The following is a 19,031-nucleotide window of genomic DNA, read 5'->3' on the forward strand; positions in this document are numbered from 1 at the left end:
ATGATGGCAAAGAAACTGAAATATCCAAGGGATTAATTTGCATGAAAGTGAGAAATTTACATCTAGTTGTGTATGTAAGGATATTAACATGTTAGAGCTCCAAAGAGCTGGGAGACTTGATGAGAGTAAAGAACTGAATTTGTAATATTTTTGCCTTTTTATCAAAATCAATGAACCGCATTCACCACGACGTGACAAGAAACATATCATAGGAGTTATGAGATTGATCACTGTTCGATACATTCACCTTTTTCATTCTGTATTACAATGAATTCATTATGCAAACATACTCAGCGGAAGCTGTAGCCCCTGACAATAATGTATTCACGATTTCAGGGTCTTCAGCTACAGATTCCGCTGAATTTGTTTCCCTAATGAATTCATTGTAATTCTTATTGATTTAGATGTATTAAAATGTATTACATTATACCTTCCTCTTTATATCTACCATATGTTTCCTCCCTAAACATCTCCATCAGTCTACTCTGATATGTGTTTGTTAAGTTTCTCTGTATTTATCTGTTCAAGTGGGCAATGTCGGTATTGACAATGCATCATGTGCAAACTATTATGTTGACAGATGTTCCACATGGTCTGCAGTGAAAATCACACGTATGAAATAAAGTTAACAATACATGTAACTCCTATAAGCAATAAAAATAGGTAAGTTGGGCAAACATGGACCCCTGGACACACCGGATATGGGATCAGGTGCCTAGGAGGAGTAAGCATCCCCTGACGACCGGTCACACTCGCCGTGAGCCCTATATCCTGATCAGGTAAACAGCGTTATCCGTACTCAAAATCAGTGTGCCAAGAACGGCCTAACAATGAAACACGTCAGACAGCATTTGACCCAATGATAGATTGTATTGGCAAACTAGATCGTTAAAACGACCGTAGAAGTTGCAAAATGCTGAATTCAATCGAGACTGTTGAAACCCCTGAACCATCAACTTGTTTGTCAGTGCCTTGCCTCAATTTAAAAACTGACCATACGCAGAACACCATATAATTTGTGAAATACTGACTTTAAACGAAACTCTTGACAGCCCTTGCGCATTAACTTGTTTGTCAATACCCTGTTTCGATTTAAAATCTTATTACACGCAGAACAAGCTCTTGCATATCGAATAAGTTGAGATATAAACACCATATGCAGGTGATAATGTATATTATATTGCTGCATCAATATGGGAAGTTGATGGAGAAGCTGAAATCATCCCGTTTGTCATAAAGTTGAGTTGTTAGTTTGGCGTTAATATCTACTTTCAATAAAATGTCCAAATACGAAACAGATATGGAAGACTGTGGCTTCTTTTATATATAGTTCACAAGGGTATATCGAATTGACATATGTGAATGCAAATTATTATTGTTAATAGATATACTACAAGAGGCTCATGAGTTGTTCGTAAGAGACCGCAAAAAAGCGAGCACACATTGGCACAATAAAGATCCCTCCCTGATCAATGACTATACATATAAATGCCGAACATAGGCCTAATTTTTGCTGTCATTTATAGGCAATAGAGATGTACGTCTGCATATGAGTGTAAAATTCTCGATCGGGACGTTAAATTATATGCAAACTGAAAACCTTTTTGGTTTACCGCTTTCTTGATACATACTGTACCAAGAATTCTTGATCAATATCAATCACCGTATGTTCTGATTACACCATTGGTTTAAAAATCGGTGTGGCTTAGTGATTACCGTGTGAGTGAATGTTTTGCTCTTATGGTCCCCTATATAGTATTTTTACATTATTATTCTAACAACATTAGAATGATTGGAAAATTCAATATTATTTGTATTACGTTTTTCACATGAATATATCCGAATGCATAAAAGCAATAGTACCGCAACGTTCGTTACCTGGACAGGCTATTACTTGTAATTTACTGCACGAGTTTCTCGAATATATGCAAACTAAAGGCAAAGGATGGTAGAAAATTCATTGGAAATAACCACTAGTAAAATCATTCGAAACGCATATATTCATTGCCATTTCCATTCACTATGATATTACTTTAATAAGCACATTCTAAAAGATAATAAGTAAAAGCATTTTCAGAAAGAATTAATTGAAAAAATATAAATGCATGTGCCTAGGTGTGTTGATAAACAGCTGTTTTGATTTCTCTTTCATTCATTTAGCAGTTCAATTCTTAGTATATAAAGTATGTCTTTAATTTTGTTTCTATAAATTAATAATGCATTGTAGCTACATAAATCTTTGTGGCTTTTGCGGAACTTGTGAGGTAGTTGGAGTGAATGTCGCTAATGAAAATGAATGTATAAAATCTAGATTTGTTGATCAACAGCTTTTTTAATTTGTCTTCCATGGATTCATAAAAAAAATTTACCCAACCGTAATACCCCTACAAAACGCCTTTATTCCCAACACAGTACTCCGCCTATTGCGTTGTGATTGGACGATAGTCAGTCAAAACAATTACCTCAAAGTCTCGTGCGGATAACGTTGAAACCAAATTTCAAGGAATTTCACATTAAGTGAGATTCCTCGTAAAAGTTAATGATACCTGTATTTAATGTGCGTTACTTGCGATAAAAGGAATTCAGATGTAATTTTCCTTATGCTGTGAACTACAGCTGCATTCATTCTTATTCTAGTAATTTCCTGTGAAGGAGATACTTTTTCAACCACAGAATGCTACAAGAATTGAATGCAACATGCATTCAATCCCCGGGACATCTAAACCATAATTATTCAAAAGACACAACCTACATATGGATAATCACAGCCCCAGAGACTACCGATGAGATCACAATCACGATATTGAATCTGGATATCCAATATACATTTGGTTACACTTGTGAGGACTACCTCAAGGTCTGCATTAGTAAACCAGATAATCAAATCACACTAATGATGCGCAGTTCAGTATTGTATATTGATAGAAGCGATAAAATATTTTTGATTTTCTTATTACTAACAAATACAAGATACAGAGGATGAGAAAGTTTCACTATTCAAACAATGCAGGAGATCCCGGGATAACACGATCATTACCAGAGGAAACAAATTAAAGATAACACTGTTTTCTAATTCTGACAACTTAACAGGAAAAGGGTTCAGGCTAAGCTTGAAAGGTTCATGTCTACTTACTAATGTCATCATTAAGAGAGTGAAAAATACTAACACACAATGATAAAAGTTTATTCACCGGGGCAAGGTTGGATTACAATCATTGTTAATATATTTCCTGTATCATTATCTATCTATAGTCAATGATCAAGTAATTAAGATGTATGCAGTGGGTCATTTACAACATGCCTTTTTCGTTTAATATATCCATAGTTACAAAGGTAAAGTGAACATCAACCAGGCCATCAACCAATGGTATTCTGTCAGAGAATTCGGCTGTCATGGAAATATCAACCTCTGTTGAGAATACAACGGTTTATTCAGGTAAACGTTTGAATTCCTGTCTAGGAGCGTAAAGGACGCCGTAGAGTTTGATCAATTGCGATGAATTACTTTTATATAAACACAAGGAATATATTTTGAGAAAGAACTGATCACAACTGGAGTTCCAATCCACAAATAGGTCACATTAAATTTGGCTCCACTATCAGTTGGTTTTAAGGGCTTTTCCTGTATAGCATTTTCGCAATTAGGCAAAAATCATTCAGTCAGGGAATGCAAATATTATCAGATGAATTCAATCGCAAAATGTCTGAACTTATATTTCAAATATACACCTTGTTTCTAATAAGGAACAATATTCTCACTAATGATAAAACACCTGTTAATTCCACTTTTGGTAAGCGTCCTTATACCCCAAATGCCCATTCAACAGATGCAATTCTTCAAAACCATGCTTTAGTTTTAGACATATTGAATATCCCAGTCAGTGGATCGGATGAATATAAGTTACCCTACCTATACTGCATTTCTAAACTTCATAAAATCCTTACAAACAAAGATACATTACTGGATCCAGTAAGTGTTCTACCAAGCAACTATCTTTGCTCCTCACGAAAATATTAACAGCTATGAAGGAGAAACTTAAAACGTTTTTTGCAATTATATATATGCAAGAAATGATATAAGTCAAATGTGGATTCTAAAAAATTCTAAGGAAGTTTTAGTAAACTTCAAATCGCAAAGCTTTTATCAAATCAACAACATCCAAACGCATGACATTTCAATATTTTACACGACCAATCCTCACGATAAATTAAATACTTGACTTTTTGACATCATAGACAATTCTTCTTCAACAAAAATGGAAAAGGCAAATATTCATATCTAGTGATCAGTCATCCAAACAATTACTTTGTTAAACACCGCTCTGATTCCACACACAAGTACTCCGAAGTTGAAATAATAATATGCTGGAGCTCCTTATTGACTGCGTGGTCTTTGGTGAGCAGTTCTTCCAACAGTCTGTTGGAATTCCCATGGGCACGAATTGTGCTCATTTATTAGCTATCCTGTTTGTATATTCATATGAAGCAGAATTTATTCAAACACTTCAACGTGAGAGGAAACAATATCTTGCTGTGGTCTTCAATTCGACATTTAGATACATTGATGATGTATTACATGTATCTATTAACAATAATAATTTTCAATCATATGTCGATTCGATATATCCCAGTAAACCCGTAGTGAAAGACACCAGAGTCGTCCACTTCTGCGTCATACTTAGATAGTTTATTAAAAGTAGACATTAACGACAAAATAACAACTCCACTTTATCACAAACGGCATGATTTCAACATCTCCAACTTTCCAAATTTATGTAGCACTATTCCATTATCACCTGCATATGGTGTTTATATCTCTCAACTCATCGATACGCAAGAGCTTGTTCTGCTTATGGTCAGTTTTTTAATTGAAGCAGGTTACTGACAAACAGGTTGAAGGTTCAGGGGTGTCAACAGTCTCGTTTAAAGTCAGCATTTCCCAAATTATATGTTCGTTACAACGATCTTGTTTACCAATACAACCTATCATTGCGTCAAATGCTATCTGGCGTGTTTCATACCGATTGTTAGGCCGTTTTTTGACACACTGATTTTGACTACAACTCCGTTTACCTGATCAAGATATAGGGATCACGGCGAAAGTGACCGGTCGGCAGGAGATCCTTACTCCTCCTAGGCACCTGATCCCACGCCTGGTATATCCTACGGTTCATGCGATATATCACTGTTCGTTGTATTCACTTTTCATGTTAACAAATGCGAAAATTGCTTATTCCCTCTTTCACTTTAGGACTACCTTCAAGAAGAAAGATAACTCGGACTAAACTAATGAAAGATACGATTACAACGGCGACAAATGGAAGTCTGACAACGATAGGCTCAAGAGGTATGTGTAGAATTTATTTTATTTGCTGCTTAATTAGTAAATTCTATACAAATTAAAATACCATAAATATATCAATAAACTGTCGCAAAAATACTGACATGGTCATGAAATATATGTTCTCAAACATTAATCAACGATACGGGACAATTAAAGCGTAAATATAAATTGTTACTGACAAATATCAATCTGGATAACGTTTTGATGCCAAGAAAAGAGATAATTTACAAACATCAAGATTAAAATACTTGTTGATATAATATTTCTTATAAATGACGTCAGGAAGGAGGATTTCAACCTCTTTGATTATAATGTGCATCTTTCCGTTTTCTTCAATCTTCAAGTCTTGAAGTGGGTTGAATTTCAATGAATTCAGAAGAAATAAAGAACGTCACTTCGAGGTATAAATAACACAACATGCCTGTTTATTCACCTTTAGTGTAGGTCGGTCTATGAATGACAACCTCTATTAAGTATGGTTCCACGTAAAAATCAGACAAAATCGCATTTTCGTGATAAGTCCATGTTCACGAAATGAACCCAAACTTAGCATACTAACTCACCGTAATATGTTTAGCAAATATACAAAGTAGTTTTGATTTGTTTCGCCTTGTTCCAAAATTATGGACAGATAATTATGAACATGGAGAATTCACTCTTAGTGCAAATCTATACAAAACACTACTTGTAATCCCTTTGAAATCTAAAAACAGCAAAGCGGGTATGAAAATATATCATTATATAACATTAAACAAATAAAAAAGGCATGCTCTGAAATAAAAAAAAAATTGAAAGTTTCAATATAACATTTTGAAACCTCTCTGAATGTTTCGATTTTAATGCAATTTCGGTTATCGTTCTTAAATTTAACCTCGATGATCGCTAGGGGTGCTGCGTTGTCAACACGCTAAGTGCACGGAATATGACGGATCCAAAACTGAATGCTGTGTAGGACAATATTCCGACAGAGTGTCATCTACCCTCAAGCCTTATCTAAAGGAAACGAATATATTTATCTTCGGAGAGAGTCAGAAATACATTGATGCATATGGCGTCTCTGAAGATAGACCGTGTGTGGAGCAGCCGACAACGAAGACCGAGCAACATAATCAACATATCTTATATGACATATCACCAAGTCGGCGCATTATGGTAATTTCAAATGGTGTGATTTACATACTTAATAAGTCAAAATTCGCAATATTTATTATTCATGTTATTACTACAGTACACGCAACGTTATTCTTGACATTCCTATCGTGTTCTATCGTGCGTGTATCCTATCGTATCGTGCGTGTATCCTATCGTATCGTGCGTGTATCCTATCGTATCGTGTTTTGCGTTTATCAGGTTTTCCGTTTTCTATCGTGTTTTGCGTTTATCAGGTCTATCGTGTATCGTGTTTTGCGTATATCAGGTTTTCCGTTTATCGTGAAAATCGTTTATCGTGCAACTTCGGAAACTATCGGGCTTACAGTTTCAATGTAATGATAAAGTACGATGTAATCCGAAAGCTTTATTCGTTTTGTCTAAAAATTTATTTTTCGGAATCATTCAAAACAATGGCGGCTCGATTAAAGACAGGGCGTTTAACGGAAAACATTAAATTAGCTATTATTAGGTACAAGAACAGCAACTTGTCTGTTGAGAAAATAAGACGGAGAGTAAAACTTTATCATAATGTCACTGTAAGTTGTCAGGGCATCTATGATTTCCTAAAGCGATGGCAATTACGTAGAGGCTTATCGAGGAAACCCAGGACAGTGAACCCGACAGCAGTAAAACTGAAACCCCTGCATCTAAAGTTTATGAACAGCTGGTTGTCCAGAAACAATGAAATGACTACACAAGTGCTGCAGAGGAAGCTCTTTGAAGTGTTTGGTGTACGAGTTTCGTGCAGCCTAATTCGAAAGCGGCGGAAGGATCTTGGTTGGAAGGCCGTTATTTCCAAGACTTGCCAGCTCATCAGCCACAAAAACAAACTGGTACTTTATACATTTAACCTATTGTATTGTACGTTTTAGCTTTCTTGAATTCTTTATAATGTAGAGTTATTGATTTTATATATTCATCTATATCAGGTGCGGCTTCAGTGGTGCCTCAAAGCTCTGAAGGACAGAGAAAACTTTAGAAATGTTGTGTTTGTGGACGAGAGTACGGTGGAGATGTCAGCAAACGGCAGACTTTTCTTTCACCAGGATGCATCAAAAATCCAAAAGAAGTGTGCTAGGAAGCCAAAGCCAAAACATTCATACAAGGTAATAAATTGATGTAATTGTCTAAACGAATGATAAAATAAGACTTTTACCTATTTTCCGTTTTCCTTTCAGAAATGTGTTATTATACATGGAAATTAAAGTACCAACAATATGAAAACATATTGGTTGGAGGTTGATCTTTTTACTACTGAGAAATAATAACAAACTTTTCAAATAACAGGTGCATGTTTGGGCTGGCATCTCATATAGAGGACGAACCAGCATATGTATATTTAATGGAGTGATGGACTCGGTTATCTACCAAGGAATCCTGGAATACAACTTCCTACCTTTTGTTGGAAAGAGATTCCCTGATGGATATCGGTTATATCAGGTATAAATCTAATTCTTAAGAATGTTTTGTTTGACAGCTACTGCATATATATACATTTAAGGAGGTACTCTACATTGTTACAATGGCTGACTTCCTCCTAAAACATGGATGAAAATATAAATATAAGCGATATTTGTCTATTCATTTAATAAATTCTCGCCTAGCTGAGTAGCTCAGTAGGTTACCACGTCTGCTGCTGAACTGTAGATTGCGTGTTCGATTCCAGCAAGGTTTTAAATTTTTCTCAGATTGCGTTCTACTTCAACTGCATTTCTTGACTAAATTAAATTTGAAAGTTTACAATTTCAAAATAGTGCTGTACATATCCTCCACTTTACATTCATTTCAAATTTATCTGGTGTACATGTAGCACACCTCCTTAAATTGTAACAGGCCGTATCTGTCACATAGGTACACAATGTATCAGTTAAAAGTATCAATAGCACCAAGGGCTAAATCTAAAATAATACTACTGTTGTGTATTACGAAATTACTTTATTAAAATGTATTTAAATACAGCTAATTAGTAATTACAACTACAGTTTTCAATTACCCTATCCCTGATTAACAAAATCATTTATGGGTGTTCAGAAGACCTGAACAGATAACATATTCCTTTTAAATATCTATTTAGTTTCAATAGCATTTAATAGTTTTATTGGATTGTTATTCACATAAACACTATATGCCAATTTGGGCTGTGCCCAGGAGTAAAGAAAATTGCTCAAATGTTGGTGGTGTTGCCTTTCCCCTAAGGCCACTTTACAGTTACAATAGCTAGTTTGAGATCCTTATCATTGCTATTTTGTAAATCATTTTATAGGATAATGACAGCAAACATACATCTAAATCTACCAGAGAGTGGATGGCAGATAATGGTATGGGCGACAAAATAATGAAAACCCCTGCCTCTTCACCTGACCTAAATCCAATTGAAAATGTGTGGGCTTCCATGAAGTATTATCTACAGACTGTAGCAAAACCTAGAACAAAGGATCAACTTGTCCAAGGCATCAAATGTTTCTGGGAGTCCCTCACTAAAAAACAGTGTGCTCGCTACATTGACCATATACACAAAGTCATACCCTACATTGTCTTAAATGATGGTGAAGCATCAGGATTTTAATTTTCATTATTATGTTTGCATTCATAACTGACAGAATCCAACTTGAGATTGATATGTGCAATATTCAAGCACAATATCGTATACTGGATATGTAGATTCTGTATGGATAGTAATTAAATATTTACCTTTTTACCATTTGTAAATACATACATGTATGAGTAGATGATGCATGTGAATATATATACAATTTGTGGAGGACAGTGTATATTACTCTCTATATATATTTAATAATTGTATGCATGTTAATATGGCTTGCACTAAAAATAAAAGAATTTCCATTGTTTGTTAATGATGTAATAATAAATGAAGCAATGACCAAGTTACTCTATTTCATTTTAATTATCATGGTATGGTAAATTTTGGGGTTGATACTGTTAAAATGTATATACCTATTCAAAATTTCCAAATTTCCAGTAAATCATTAGTCTTCTAAAAAAAATTCAGAATGTACAATGGAAGAATTCTGAAGAATAAGTCACCAAAGATGGAAATTTTAAAGAGATAAATCTAAGAAGTCAGGATACACTGTACTTGGTATATCAATAATACAGACCAAACAGTCATAAGTAATACAACATGAAGTCAGGGTTAAGGGGGTACATATGTACTCTACTGCATCATAATGGCTGACTTTCTTTTAAACCATGAATGAAAATATAAATATCAGCAATTTAATATTTGTCTTTTCCTATTAGATTTGACAAGTAGCTCAGCAAGTTATATTTAGCACGTCGACAGCTGATCTGTACATTACAGTTTAGAATCTATCAGGGGTTTGAAACTTTTTTTCAGATTACTTTTTACTAAAACTGCATTTTTTTTACTAAATAAAAGTAAATTTAAAAGTTTTCAATTTCAAAATATTGTATATCCCCCCTTTTTCATCCACATCACATTTTTCTGGTGTAGCATAAAAATATTTTTTACAATAATAACCTAAAGTTCTGCCATGTTTAACAAATTTTAGTATCGTCATGCACATAACAGAATGCTACAAAGTAACGTGCACAGAACAAAGTTCAGCTCTTAGGTTGACATTTTCCCTGATGCCTCACATGGACACAACTGTGATCAACCACAACCCATTTGTATAATATAAATTCTTGAGCATGTTAATTCTGCATATGAGTGAATCCTGAAGTGTGCAAATTACAGGTAGACTGACTTAAAGGTACACCATTGAATACCATGTTTTACAATTTTAAGTTAAATTCTCAAATTATTGAAGATTACTATTTTATAGATATGGCGGATTTAAGTCCATTTGTTTGGATGAATTTTTTTAGAGCACTAAGCTGCTTATGAGTTACATTCATCTACACAGTGCTGTTATGCTTCTGTGCATCCAAATGTTGAATACATATGTAAAACATAAAAATATCTTAATTCAATTCTACTTCATTTTAATATGACGAACAAGAGTTAAATACTATCACTATTTTAGTTATTTATATAAACCTGCAAATCTACTTTCATACAAAATTATTAATAACTTCTCTTAAACTAGAAAAAGGCTACATATATCGAAAATGTAGAGTGAAGGTCATATTTTTCCAAAATAAAGCATACTGTATAAGTTTTACATTATACAACATACACGAATTCAATAATGTCATATTTACCCAGTGTCCTGCATGTCAGTTAGTCATGGTAACATTTAAAATTATGCATTAGCATTCAAGAACTCAGAAATAAGGCACAAGTTTGATTTTCAAAATGTACGTGTCGGCTATTCATGGACCATATTTTTACTTTAACGTCCAAGAGATCGGATTCCATTGTTTATGCTGTTTACAGCTTTGGTGAATTCCTTATAGTTTGTCCCACAGGCAACCATGTAGGCATGTTTAAGACATTTTTTCCTACGTGGAGATAGTGGTTTTCTTCCTTTCCTTCCAAAGAAATTTCTTCCAACCAATTCATCATCTCTATAAAGTTTCCTGGTTAAAATCCACATGAAATTGCCATCAGAACAGGAACTGGTTTTCACATCTGTGATTATATCCCGTCGAATTCTGAACTCGAAATCACCTGGAATTATGTCAGAGATGTCTTTTATTTCTTTCAAAGTCTTTGTAGGGCTCTATTCCACCTCTATGACCTTCTCTTCTTTTGATGACTGTTTGGTGTTGAGCCTATGAGTGACATCCATGAATGGTAATGCCACACCATATTCCATTTCACCATTAGGCTCAACATCTTTCTTGAGCACAAAATTCTCAGCGTCCTCCTCAAACAGAATTCTCTTGGCAGGTGGAGATGGACTGGCTGGCGATGGCTGTCGTGATAATCTTGAGGCGAGGGAATTACTTTGGAGAGCAAAAAAGTATGTTGGTGACTTGGCAATGTGCTCCTCATCTCTCGGGATTGGTTCCCTTGTCAGTATTGGGGAGGCAACAGTTTCACAATGTGCAGGAAGTACTGCCTCCTCCACTGGAAGTATTGTTACAGATGCACAACCTGGCTGGGGTGTTGAGGTGTTATCTGTAACCCATCGAACAATGTCACTTATATTGTTATATTTCAGGGAATTATCCAACCCTCCATGAAGAATTCCAAGTATCTCATCCAATTTCCTATGGATTGCAGCAAGATCTGGATTAGGAGAGTCAGTCTGCACAGAAGAACTTAAACACTCTACAGTGTCAGTCTGAGTCGATACTTCTCTGCTTTCCTTCTTTCCATTTTGCTTTGAAATGAGATCAACGATCTCCTGTTCATCTTCGATCACAACAACTTGTTCTGTTTGAGAAGATGAGCAAATCTTTCCCGCCGAAAAATGTTTCATTTGAAGTTCTACAACTTCAGCCTCATCTGTAGAAAGATCCCTGAAGTAGCAAGGATCCCGTTGTGGGCTGGCATCTGGTGAATAACCTGCAGCAAATCCTTCGTACAAGATGGAGATTTTTCTACCCTTGGAACCCTAAAATAAAGTTGACCATAGTCAATACTTGCAATTTGATCATAATACCTGTACTTATTGAATAAATTTGAAGATAAACTAGAGATTGTTTTTATGAAAAACAAATGTCTCCGCAGCTCCCCAAATTGGAAGTGTTCCAAATAAAACTTCCCCTTAATGCACTGCATGGTATGGAAGAGAAAGCATGAGCAGGAACATAGACATGAACGATAAGCCACATAGGAGAAGTGTTCACAAACTATTTTATATCTTTCAGACTTCAGATCCACTATTAACTTTAAGGATAACAATTGGATCCCCCTATTCCTACAATATGCACATCTACAAATGGCAATGAAGCATTGTACAAAGTTTTCAGTGTATCCGATAAGCCATATAGGAGGAAAAGCATTCACACGATTTTGTAATGAATTATATAATTATCTGGAGAAAAAGTTGAAAATGTAAAAAGTTTACAGATGGACAACAGGCGATCAGTAAAGAAATGTAATGGAAATAAACACTGACCTTTTTGCACTTGATATACGAAAATATGCATATCAAATTGAAAGTTTATGACAATGATGCCAACAAGTTTTGATCAGAAAAGCTAATAATGAAAAGCACAGTTGTACTCCATCAGAATTACCTTAACTTAATCATGTTAATGATACTGATTTGGCTAGAAATTACCTTAAGGTCTCTCCTAACATTTCTTTCTTCTTGGTCTCTCCTAATATTTCTTTCTTCTTGGTCTCTCCTAATATTTCTTTCTTCTTGGTCTCTCCTAATATTCCTTTCTTCTTGGTCATTACTTTCTTCATTCTGTAATCAATGTAAATATACCAATCACTCTAAATTGACTGATTAAATAACAAGAGACCTAAGGGTCACATTGCTCACCTGCATCACCTTGGCTCATATTTAAAGATTTTCCCTAAATGATCATGCCCCCCCCCACCCCCACAAAGTTTCTCAATCTGCCTGTGATTTACATGTATATATTCTTTGACCTAAAGCATACTACAGAAAAATTCGGAACTCATACAATTTTCAATTCTGAGGGAAATAATTCTGCTGCAAATTTCAGACGGAAAGAAACCAAAGATACCAAAGTCATTCTTGGTATTAATTAGCTTCCAGTCAAATAATTAGCTATACTGATTTTAAGATTAGTTTTTTAAAAACTTACATTCTCTTGAGTTTCCTCATCACTGTTGTTACATGCAGAACTTTCCATTTGATCTTCTGTAATATCCTCCTAGAAAGCCATAATAGAATACAATTGATAGAAAACCTATTTTTACAAGCTATCAACTATGGAGCGCCAAATTAACATAAACTCAAATAATTGAAGATATCTTCAATTATTTGAATATATCATCAATTTAATTATTGCTCTCTAATTGAATTAATGCACGCATTTAATCAATTATTGCTCTCATCAAATGAATTAATGTGCACATGAATTCAATTACTGCTCTAATAAATTAATTATTAAAAATAATAATGCACGCATTAAATGAATTTTTGCTCTCATCAAATGAATTAATGTGCACATCAATTCAATTACTGCTTTAATAAATTAATTATTAAAAATAATAATGCACGCATTAAATGAATTTTTGCTCTCATCAAATGAATTAATGTGCACATCAATTCAATTACTGCTCTAATAAATTAATTATTAAAAATAATAATGCGCGCATTATGTCAATTAATGTGCTTTTCAATTGAATTCTAGCACGCATCAATTCAATTTGTTGAAATCATTAATTCATTTGAAGAGATCATTAATTCAATTAACTTGTTGCGTGCATCAAATTCATTGATGATATCTTCAAATAATTGAAGATATCTTCAATTATTTGAGTTTATGTTAATTTGGCGCTCCATAATCAACAAGTCATATATGTCTCAAACCACAGCTGAAATGTACACTTGTATGCTCCTCTGCCTTTTAGGAACACATTTCAGCCATGACTTGCTATGATGCAAGCCATCTTTGTTTTTTCATAAAACATATTACAATGTATCTATATAATCTATAAAATACAAATGTACATGTATTAGATTAAAATTTTATGAATAAATGTAATTAAAAGCACAGACTATGGTACCAAACCTGAAGATGTTATTTGACATCTTTTGATATATGTTGCAAGTTGCAGTACCTGATCATGTGGCCAGACAGACAGATATCCATGCTCTTTATTCTTTTTCTTTTCATTGTCCAAAGCTATTGATCTATGGCTTGAAGACCACTCATCCTCAAATGTATTCAGAAAGGCTCTGGATTCTATGAAATGAGAATATACCATCTAAGATATACATTAAATTAACAATATTTTTGTCATGATAGTCATTATTAATGAGAAGTTTTCTATGCAAGAGTACATGTACCAATCGGATCGTGCGCTCGTCCTTTTGTGTAAATAGTAAGAAGACTCGGACATGTATCAGTGCAAAAAGTGCATCAAATCGATGTATTTCCTCGCTGGAAGCACTGTGGATGAGGTTAAAAGGCCAGAACAGTCTCCCTGTATAATGCGTTATTCATATTTTCACCACAGATTCAGTTTTGGTATCATTAACGTCTTATTCACTCTAATACATAAACTGTATATACAAGTGGAAAATGAGAGTGGTAGAATACCTTAGATATGTATGACATCTTAGATGGATTTGAAAATTCACGTTTCATATTGTAACGTACGAATGTGACGTCGTTACATTTGTGTAACAAACTGATGGCGTTGATCCACATACGAGGTTCATTTGCGGTTACGGAAATAGTCAAGTAGGTGTGATTGGTACATGTACCATGGTGCATTGTACCAGTAAACATCTGATATATCTTTAATACTAGACAGATGTACATGAACTACAAAACTGCAATTCTTTAAAGTTACCTGACAACTCTAAGACTTCCACTTTTAAGGATTTCTTCTGGTACTGCAGATACTTGTTGTCCTTTGCACAAAGCTTTTGCATCAGGGACTTTAAACTTCTTAGCATCAATAATAGCCGTGCAGCCATCAATATCAAACAGGACAAGAGCATACATGGTTTGTAAAGACAAAGGCACCTATAAAAAATGTTGGTAGTCATTGTAAGTCTAGAGATGAAAAAAGTTTCCCCCTGTTGGGGTGTATGGTGCATATCTATATTTACATACTAAAATTCAGGCCTCAAGGTGTGAAATACATATAGGATTCTGCACATTATATTATATTGTTCTAATTTACTTGGGAATTGTTATATCAGTATTCAGGATAATCATGGCCTTGCCATAATAGATACATATTTGAAGATTTTTATCAATTTCATAATGGAGAGAGAGACTGTATAACAAAAAGAAAAAATAAGGATCCACACCTATACATGTATATGCAATGAAGTTGGACTTATCAATTTATTTAATGAATATTTTACCCACATTAATGCATATCTAATGTTCAAACTGAAAAATATTTGAATTACCATAATATTGAAATGCGTTTTTGCTTACAGGCAGTGCTGTTTACACTTAACTTGACTTTAATAAGCAGTTTTCGGCATTTTCAATGTAGTGACTTTGAAAGCTTGAGGGTTACCATGGCTATCAAGCTCCCTATAATGGGTCAAATAATGTGTATGCGAGCTGAAATATCGTAGCATGTACAGGGAATTTGCCCAGTTCAATTTTTTTTAGCCAAGTTAGATGCTTTATTATTGTGTACACCTAGAATGTTCTTCAAGATGAAATTTTCTGTTCCCTAGTTAATACCCCACAGGTCGATCCAGCCTTCAGAAAAATTTATTACTACGTTTTAAAGCAATTTTCCCCAGTGTTATCTACATTTTAATGACAGACCATTTTGAAGATCGGATTACATATCCTTCGTTTGGGTAGCTCAAAAAATATTCCTAAGCTTTGAGTAATTCTTTTTCTTAAGAAAAAAATTTAAATTGTTAGGTTAATGATCAAAGATCGTAAAACAAAGCTCTATAAGTGTTTTTAAACAATGATTAATGGACAAATTTTTAAAACTGATTGCTGTGCACACTTAAATAACAATGTTTTTACAATAATTAATGAGTATACTTTTTCATAAACAACCATATTGATTTTCGTACTTCAAACAAAAATAATAATTTCAGAGACCTAAACTTGTTTTATAATATCTCTGCCAAATCATGTTAAATTATGCATGTAAAATCATCCCTTTTTTTCTTAAGTAATCAATCTTTAATTCTGGGGCCGAATCGACTAAGTAAATGGACTGGATCAACGAGACAGCTAGACCATCTTGGGACGGATCAACCGTGAAACGGAACGACCCGACACCAAAGATCTGGGCCAAAGGAAGTTAAAATTAGTTTTTCTAGCTCTAGCAGCAAATTCATCACAAGCAACTACAGTACCATGTGATTATAAAAATATGCCAAGATACTTGTACTTGTCTATGATATAGATCTATATATATTATTAATACAGTAACTTGATCCGAAGAGTCGGATCACGTCGAGTTGACAGGCGCGGATCATCAGATCACACGAGACGCGAAGCGTCGAGTTTGATCTGATGATCCCCGCCTGTCAACGAGACGTGATCCGACTCTTCGGATCAAGTTACTGTAGTAATGATAAATTTATTGTATACCCCCTTCTGCATTTTAAATCCACATTTATAACATAATAAATGTAATCCAAATTATCAAAAACACAGACATACTATGAAATTATGTTTTGTGTACGCAGTTTTGTTTTGTGACGGGGTCAACATTTTCCACAATTTACGTTGCATTTATGCATTGTGACGTCATTGTGACGGCATCAGTTTCAGAGGATACTGATACGGAATCAGAAAACCAGTGTGGTGATCCGGAAAACCGGATCACACGATGTGAAATCCACAGTATCAACGAACGATACATTGATGGGTATATAATAAAAAATAGTATTGTCATAATAAAATTCATGACAATTCTTAATCTATTTTGTTGCAGTCCTACTAAACTTTAGAGTACGCTGGTAAAATTTCATAAGTTACATGTAATGCAATTTAACTGCCGTTCGTAGGTGTTCTTACTTTACTTTAACCATATAAATATATATCTGGAATATTTTGAATTACAGTTTACCGTTTGATCCCGATCAAATTTAACAACATATTTACATGAAGTACCAGCACATTACATTTAATTTTCCAAGATTATGCCTTTATCTTATTTTTAAAGTATTAAGTCTTTTTTAGTCAACCGAACAGTGAATTTCATGAAAATAAACCATTCAGTGATACTTAGATTTACATAAAAATTAAATAACATCTATGAAGATTAGTTCATTGATGATTGTTGCTGTTGTTTTAAATCAACACTGCATGATGTGGGATTTTTTTTTAAGGTCAGCAATTATTGAATTGATTTGAATCAATAATTGTCAGTTGGACAATGAAACAAAATATAAAATAATTAATTGATGAATTGAAAAGGCATAGAACCCCCAACACAACCAAAGGGAGGGGCACAAACATCTATGAAGATTAGTTAATTGATGATTGTTGCTGTTGTTTTAAATCAACACTGGATGTGGGTTTTTTTAAGGTCAGCAATTATTGAATTTATTTGAATCAATAATTGGCAGGTGGACAAAAAATCCCCTTCATTTGTAGAAACTTCACAAAGTTGTGTAAGAATTTTCAACAAAAATCATATTTTATTTAATATTCTAAGTCATTTTCTACAATTGTCAGACTTACAAAATGAGTAATCAATCACTTTATATGGCTGTGATAATCTGTGGATATTATATTCCATGGATGCCCCTATCCCCATCCTCTCAGGAAGCTACATTCTCAAAAATTCCCCTTAAATATAAAATGGGTAGTAACATCTGAATGCTGGATAAAATCCTCCAAGATAAACTTAAAGTAGTCGGTTACACATGGAATAGCTCTAAACTAAAAAGCTATTTACCGACTACATTCCCCTGACTTTACCCCCGTTTTTATATTGTTCACTGTGATATAACTATATAAAAGCGGGAATAAAAGCTAGAGGAAGCTAAGATTAAAAATAATAGGGCTTCTCTCTAAGGGTAAACTTTGACTCCCAAGCACATATCACAAAACCGGTAGTACATATAACAGGTAAGAGTCAGAGGAATCTCGGGTTAGTTTAAATCAGAACAGCTGATCTAGACAATGCACTTGAAATGTTGCAAACATATTTTTCAAAAACAATAAACATATGCACACACACACACACACACACACACACACACACACACACACACACACACACACACATATATATATATATATATATATATATATATATATATATATATATATATATACACACACACACAAGTATTTCGGTAATTACCAACTCTTACCCCATTCTAACCATTCTCCCTGAAGTTTGGGTAGCAGGGGACAGTTTCGCACTATAGGCCCGGTCAACTTTTTCAAAAAATGGAATTACCCCGTATTTGAAGTGATATTACATGTGTAAAAATGTATACAATAATTTTAGGATGCATGTCAAATGTAGCTGAGTGCTTAGTAAAAATGTTGATATACAACATGTAGGTGTCACCATGATTCCTAGCATATAGATGGGTGCAAATACGAAACTAAGACCCGTGGTCAGTTGCTGAAGAAATTCCGGTGAAAACATGCAGGGTCTAGCAAAAGGTCTGTAGCTGTGAGGGAAGGTGGATGGCCCCATATGAGAGGTAGATTTTTGAGAAGGGCAGATAGGGTTCTAGATTGTGAACAGTGTCTAAATCCCCATGTTTGGTACTGTGATGGTGTGGGGGTGGTGCGGATTAGCCCAAATGAGGGAAAATCAAAGCAAAAAAGGGGAACCTGCTCAGAGCATGTTTTGTGCACCAGCACCAGTATTTATAGATTACATGTAATTTAGGGTCATAATTTATTAACTACACTAATATGAAATACAAATATTGACATAAAATGGAAATATGATTTTTCATTAGTCTGTCATAATCTGACTTTGGTGTATCCCCCCCTATCCACATGTTTCAAAACCAAAGAAACTGTCCCCTGCCACCTTGAC

The 19,031-nt window shown here is 34.3% G+C and overlaps 1 protein-coding gene across 1 annotated transcript; it reads right to left on the minus strand.

Moving 5' to 3' along the window:
* Window positions 1-10,310: 10,310 nt before the first annotated feature.
* LOC125676772 (uncharacterized) lies at window positions 10,311-18,368 on the minus strand. Its single transcript, XM_048914594.2, has 6 exons — window positions 18,346-18,368; window positions 14,877-15,052; window positions 14,139-14,263; window positions 13,157-13,225; window positions 12,658-12,789; window positions 10,311-11,985 (listed from the first exon to the last, which is right to left on the minus strand). Exons 1-6 carry the CDS (start codon window positions 18,357-18,359, stop codon window positions 11,146-11,148), a joined length of 1,356 nt encoding a protein of 451 aa, XP_048770551.2. The 5' UTR covers window positions 18,360-18,368; the 3' UTR covers window positions 10,311-11,145.
* Window positions 18,369-19,031: the final 663 nt, after the last annotated feature.

Source organism: Ostrea edulis, chromosome 6 (genome assembly GCF_947568905.1).
Source record: "Ostrea edulis chromosome 6, xbOstEdul1.1, whole genome shotgun sequence".
Lineage (NCBI taxonomy): Eukaryota > Metazoa > Mollusca > Bivalvia > Ostreida > Ostreidae > Ostrea > Ostrea edulis.

Excerpts from the sequence above, each read along its gene's own strand:
- LOC125676772 (XM_048914594.2), bottom strand. Across the intron at positions 12,790-13,156 it reads ATGAGGAAACTCAAGAGAAT|AATGAAGAAAGTAATGACCA; the intron begins GTAAGTTTTTAA and ends CATTGATTACAG. Across the intron at positions 11,986-12,657 it reads ATGTTAGGAGAGACCTTAAG|GGTTCCAAGGGTAGAAAAAT; the intron begins GTAATTTCTAGC and ends ACTTTATTTTAG.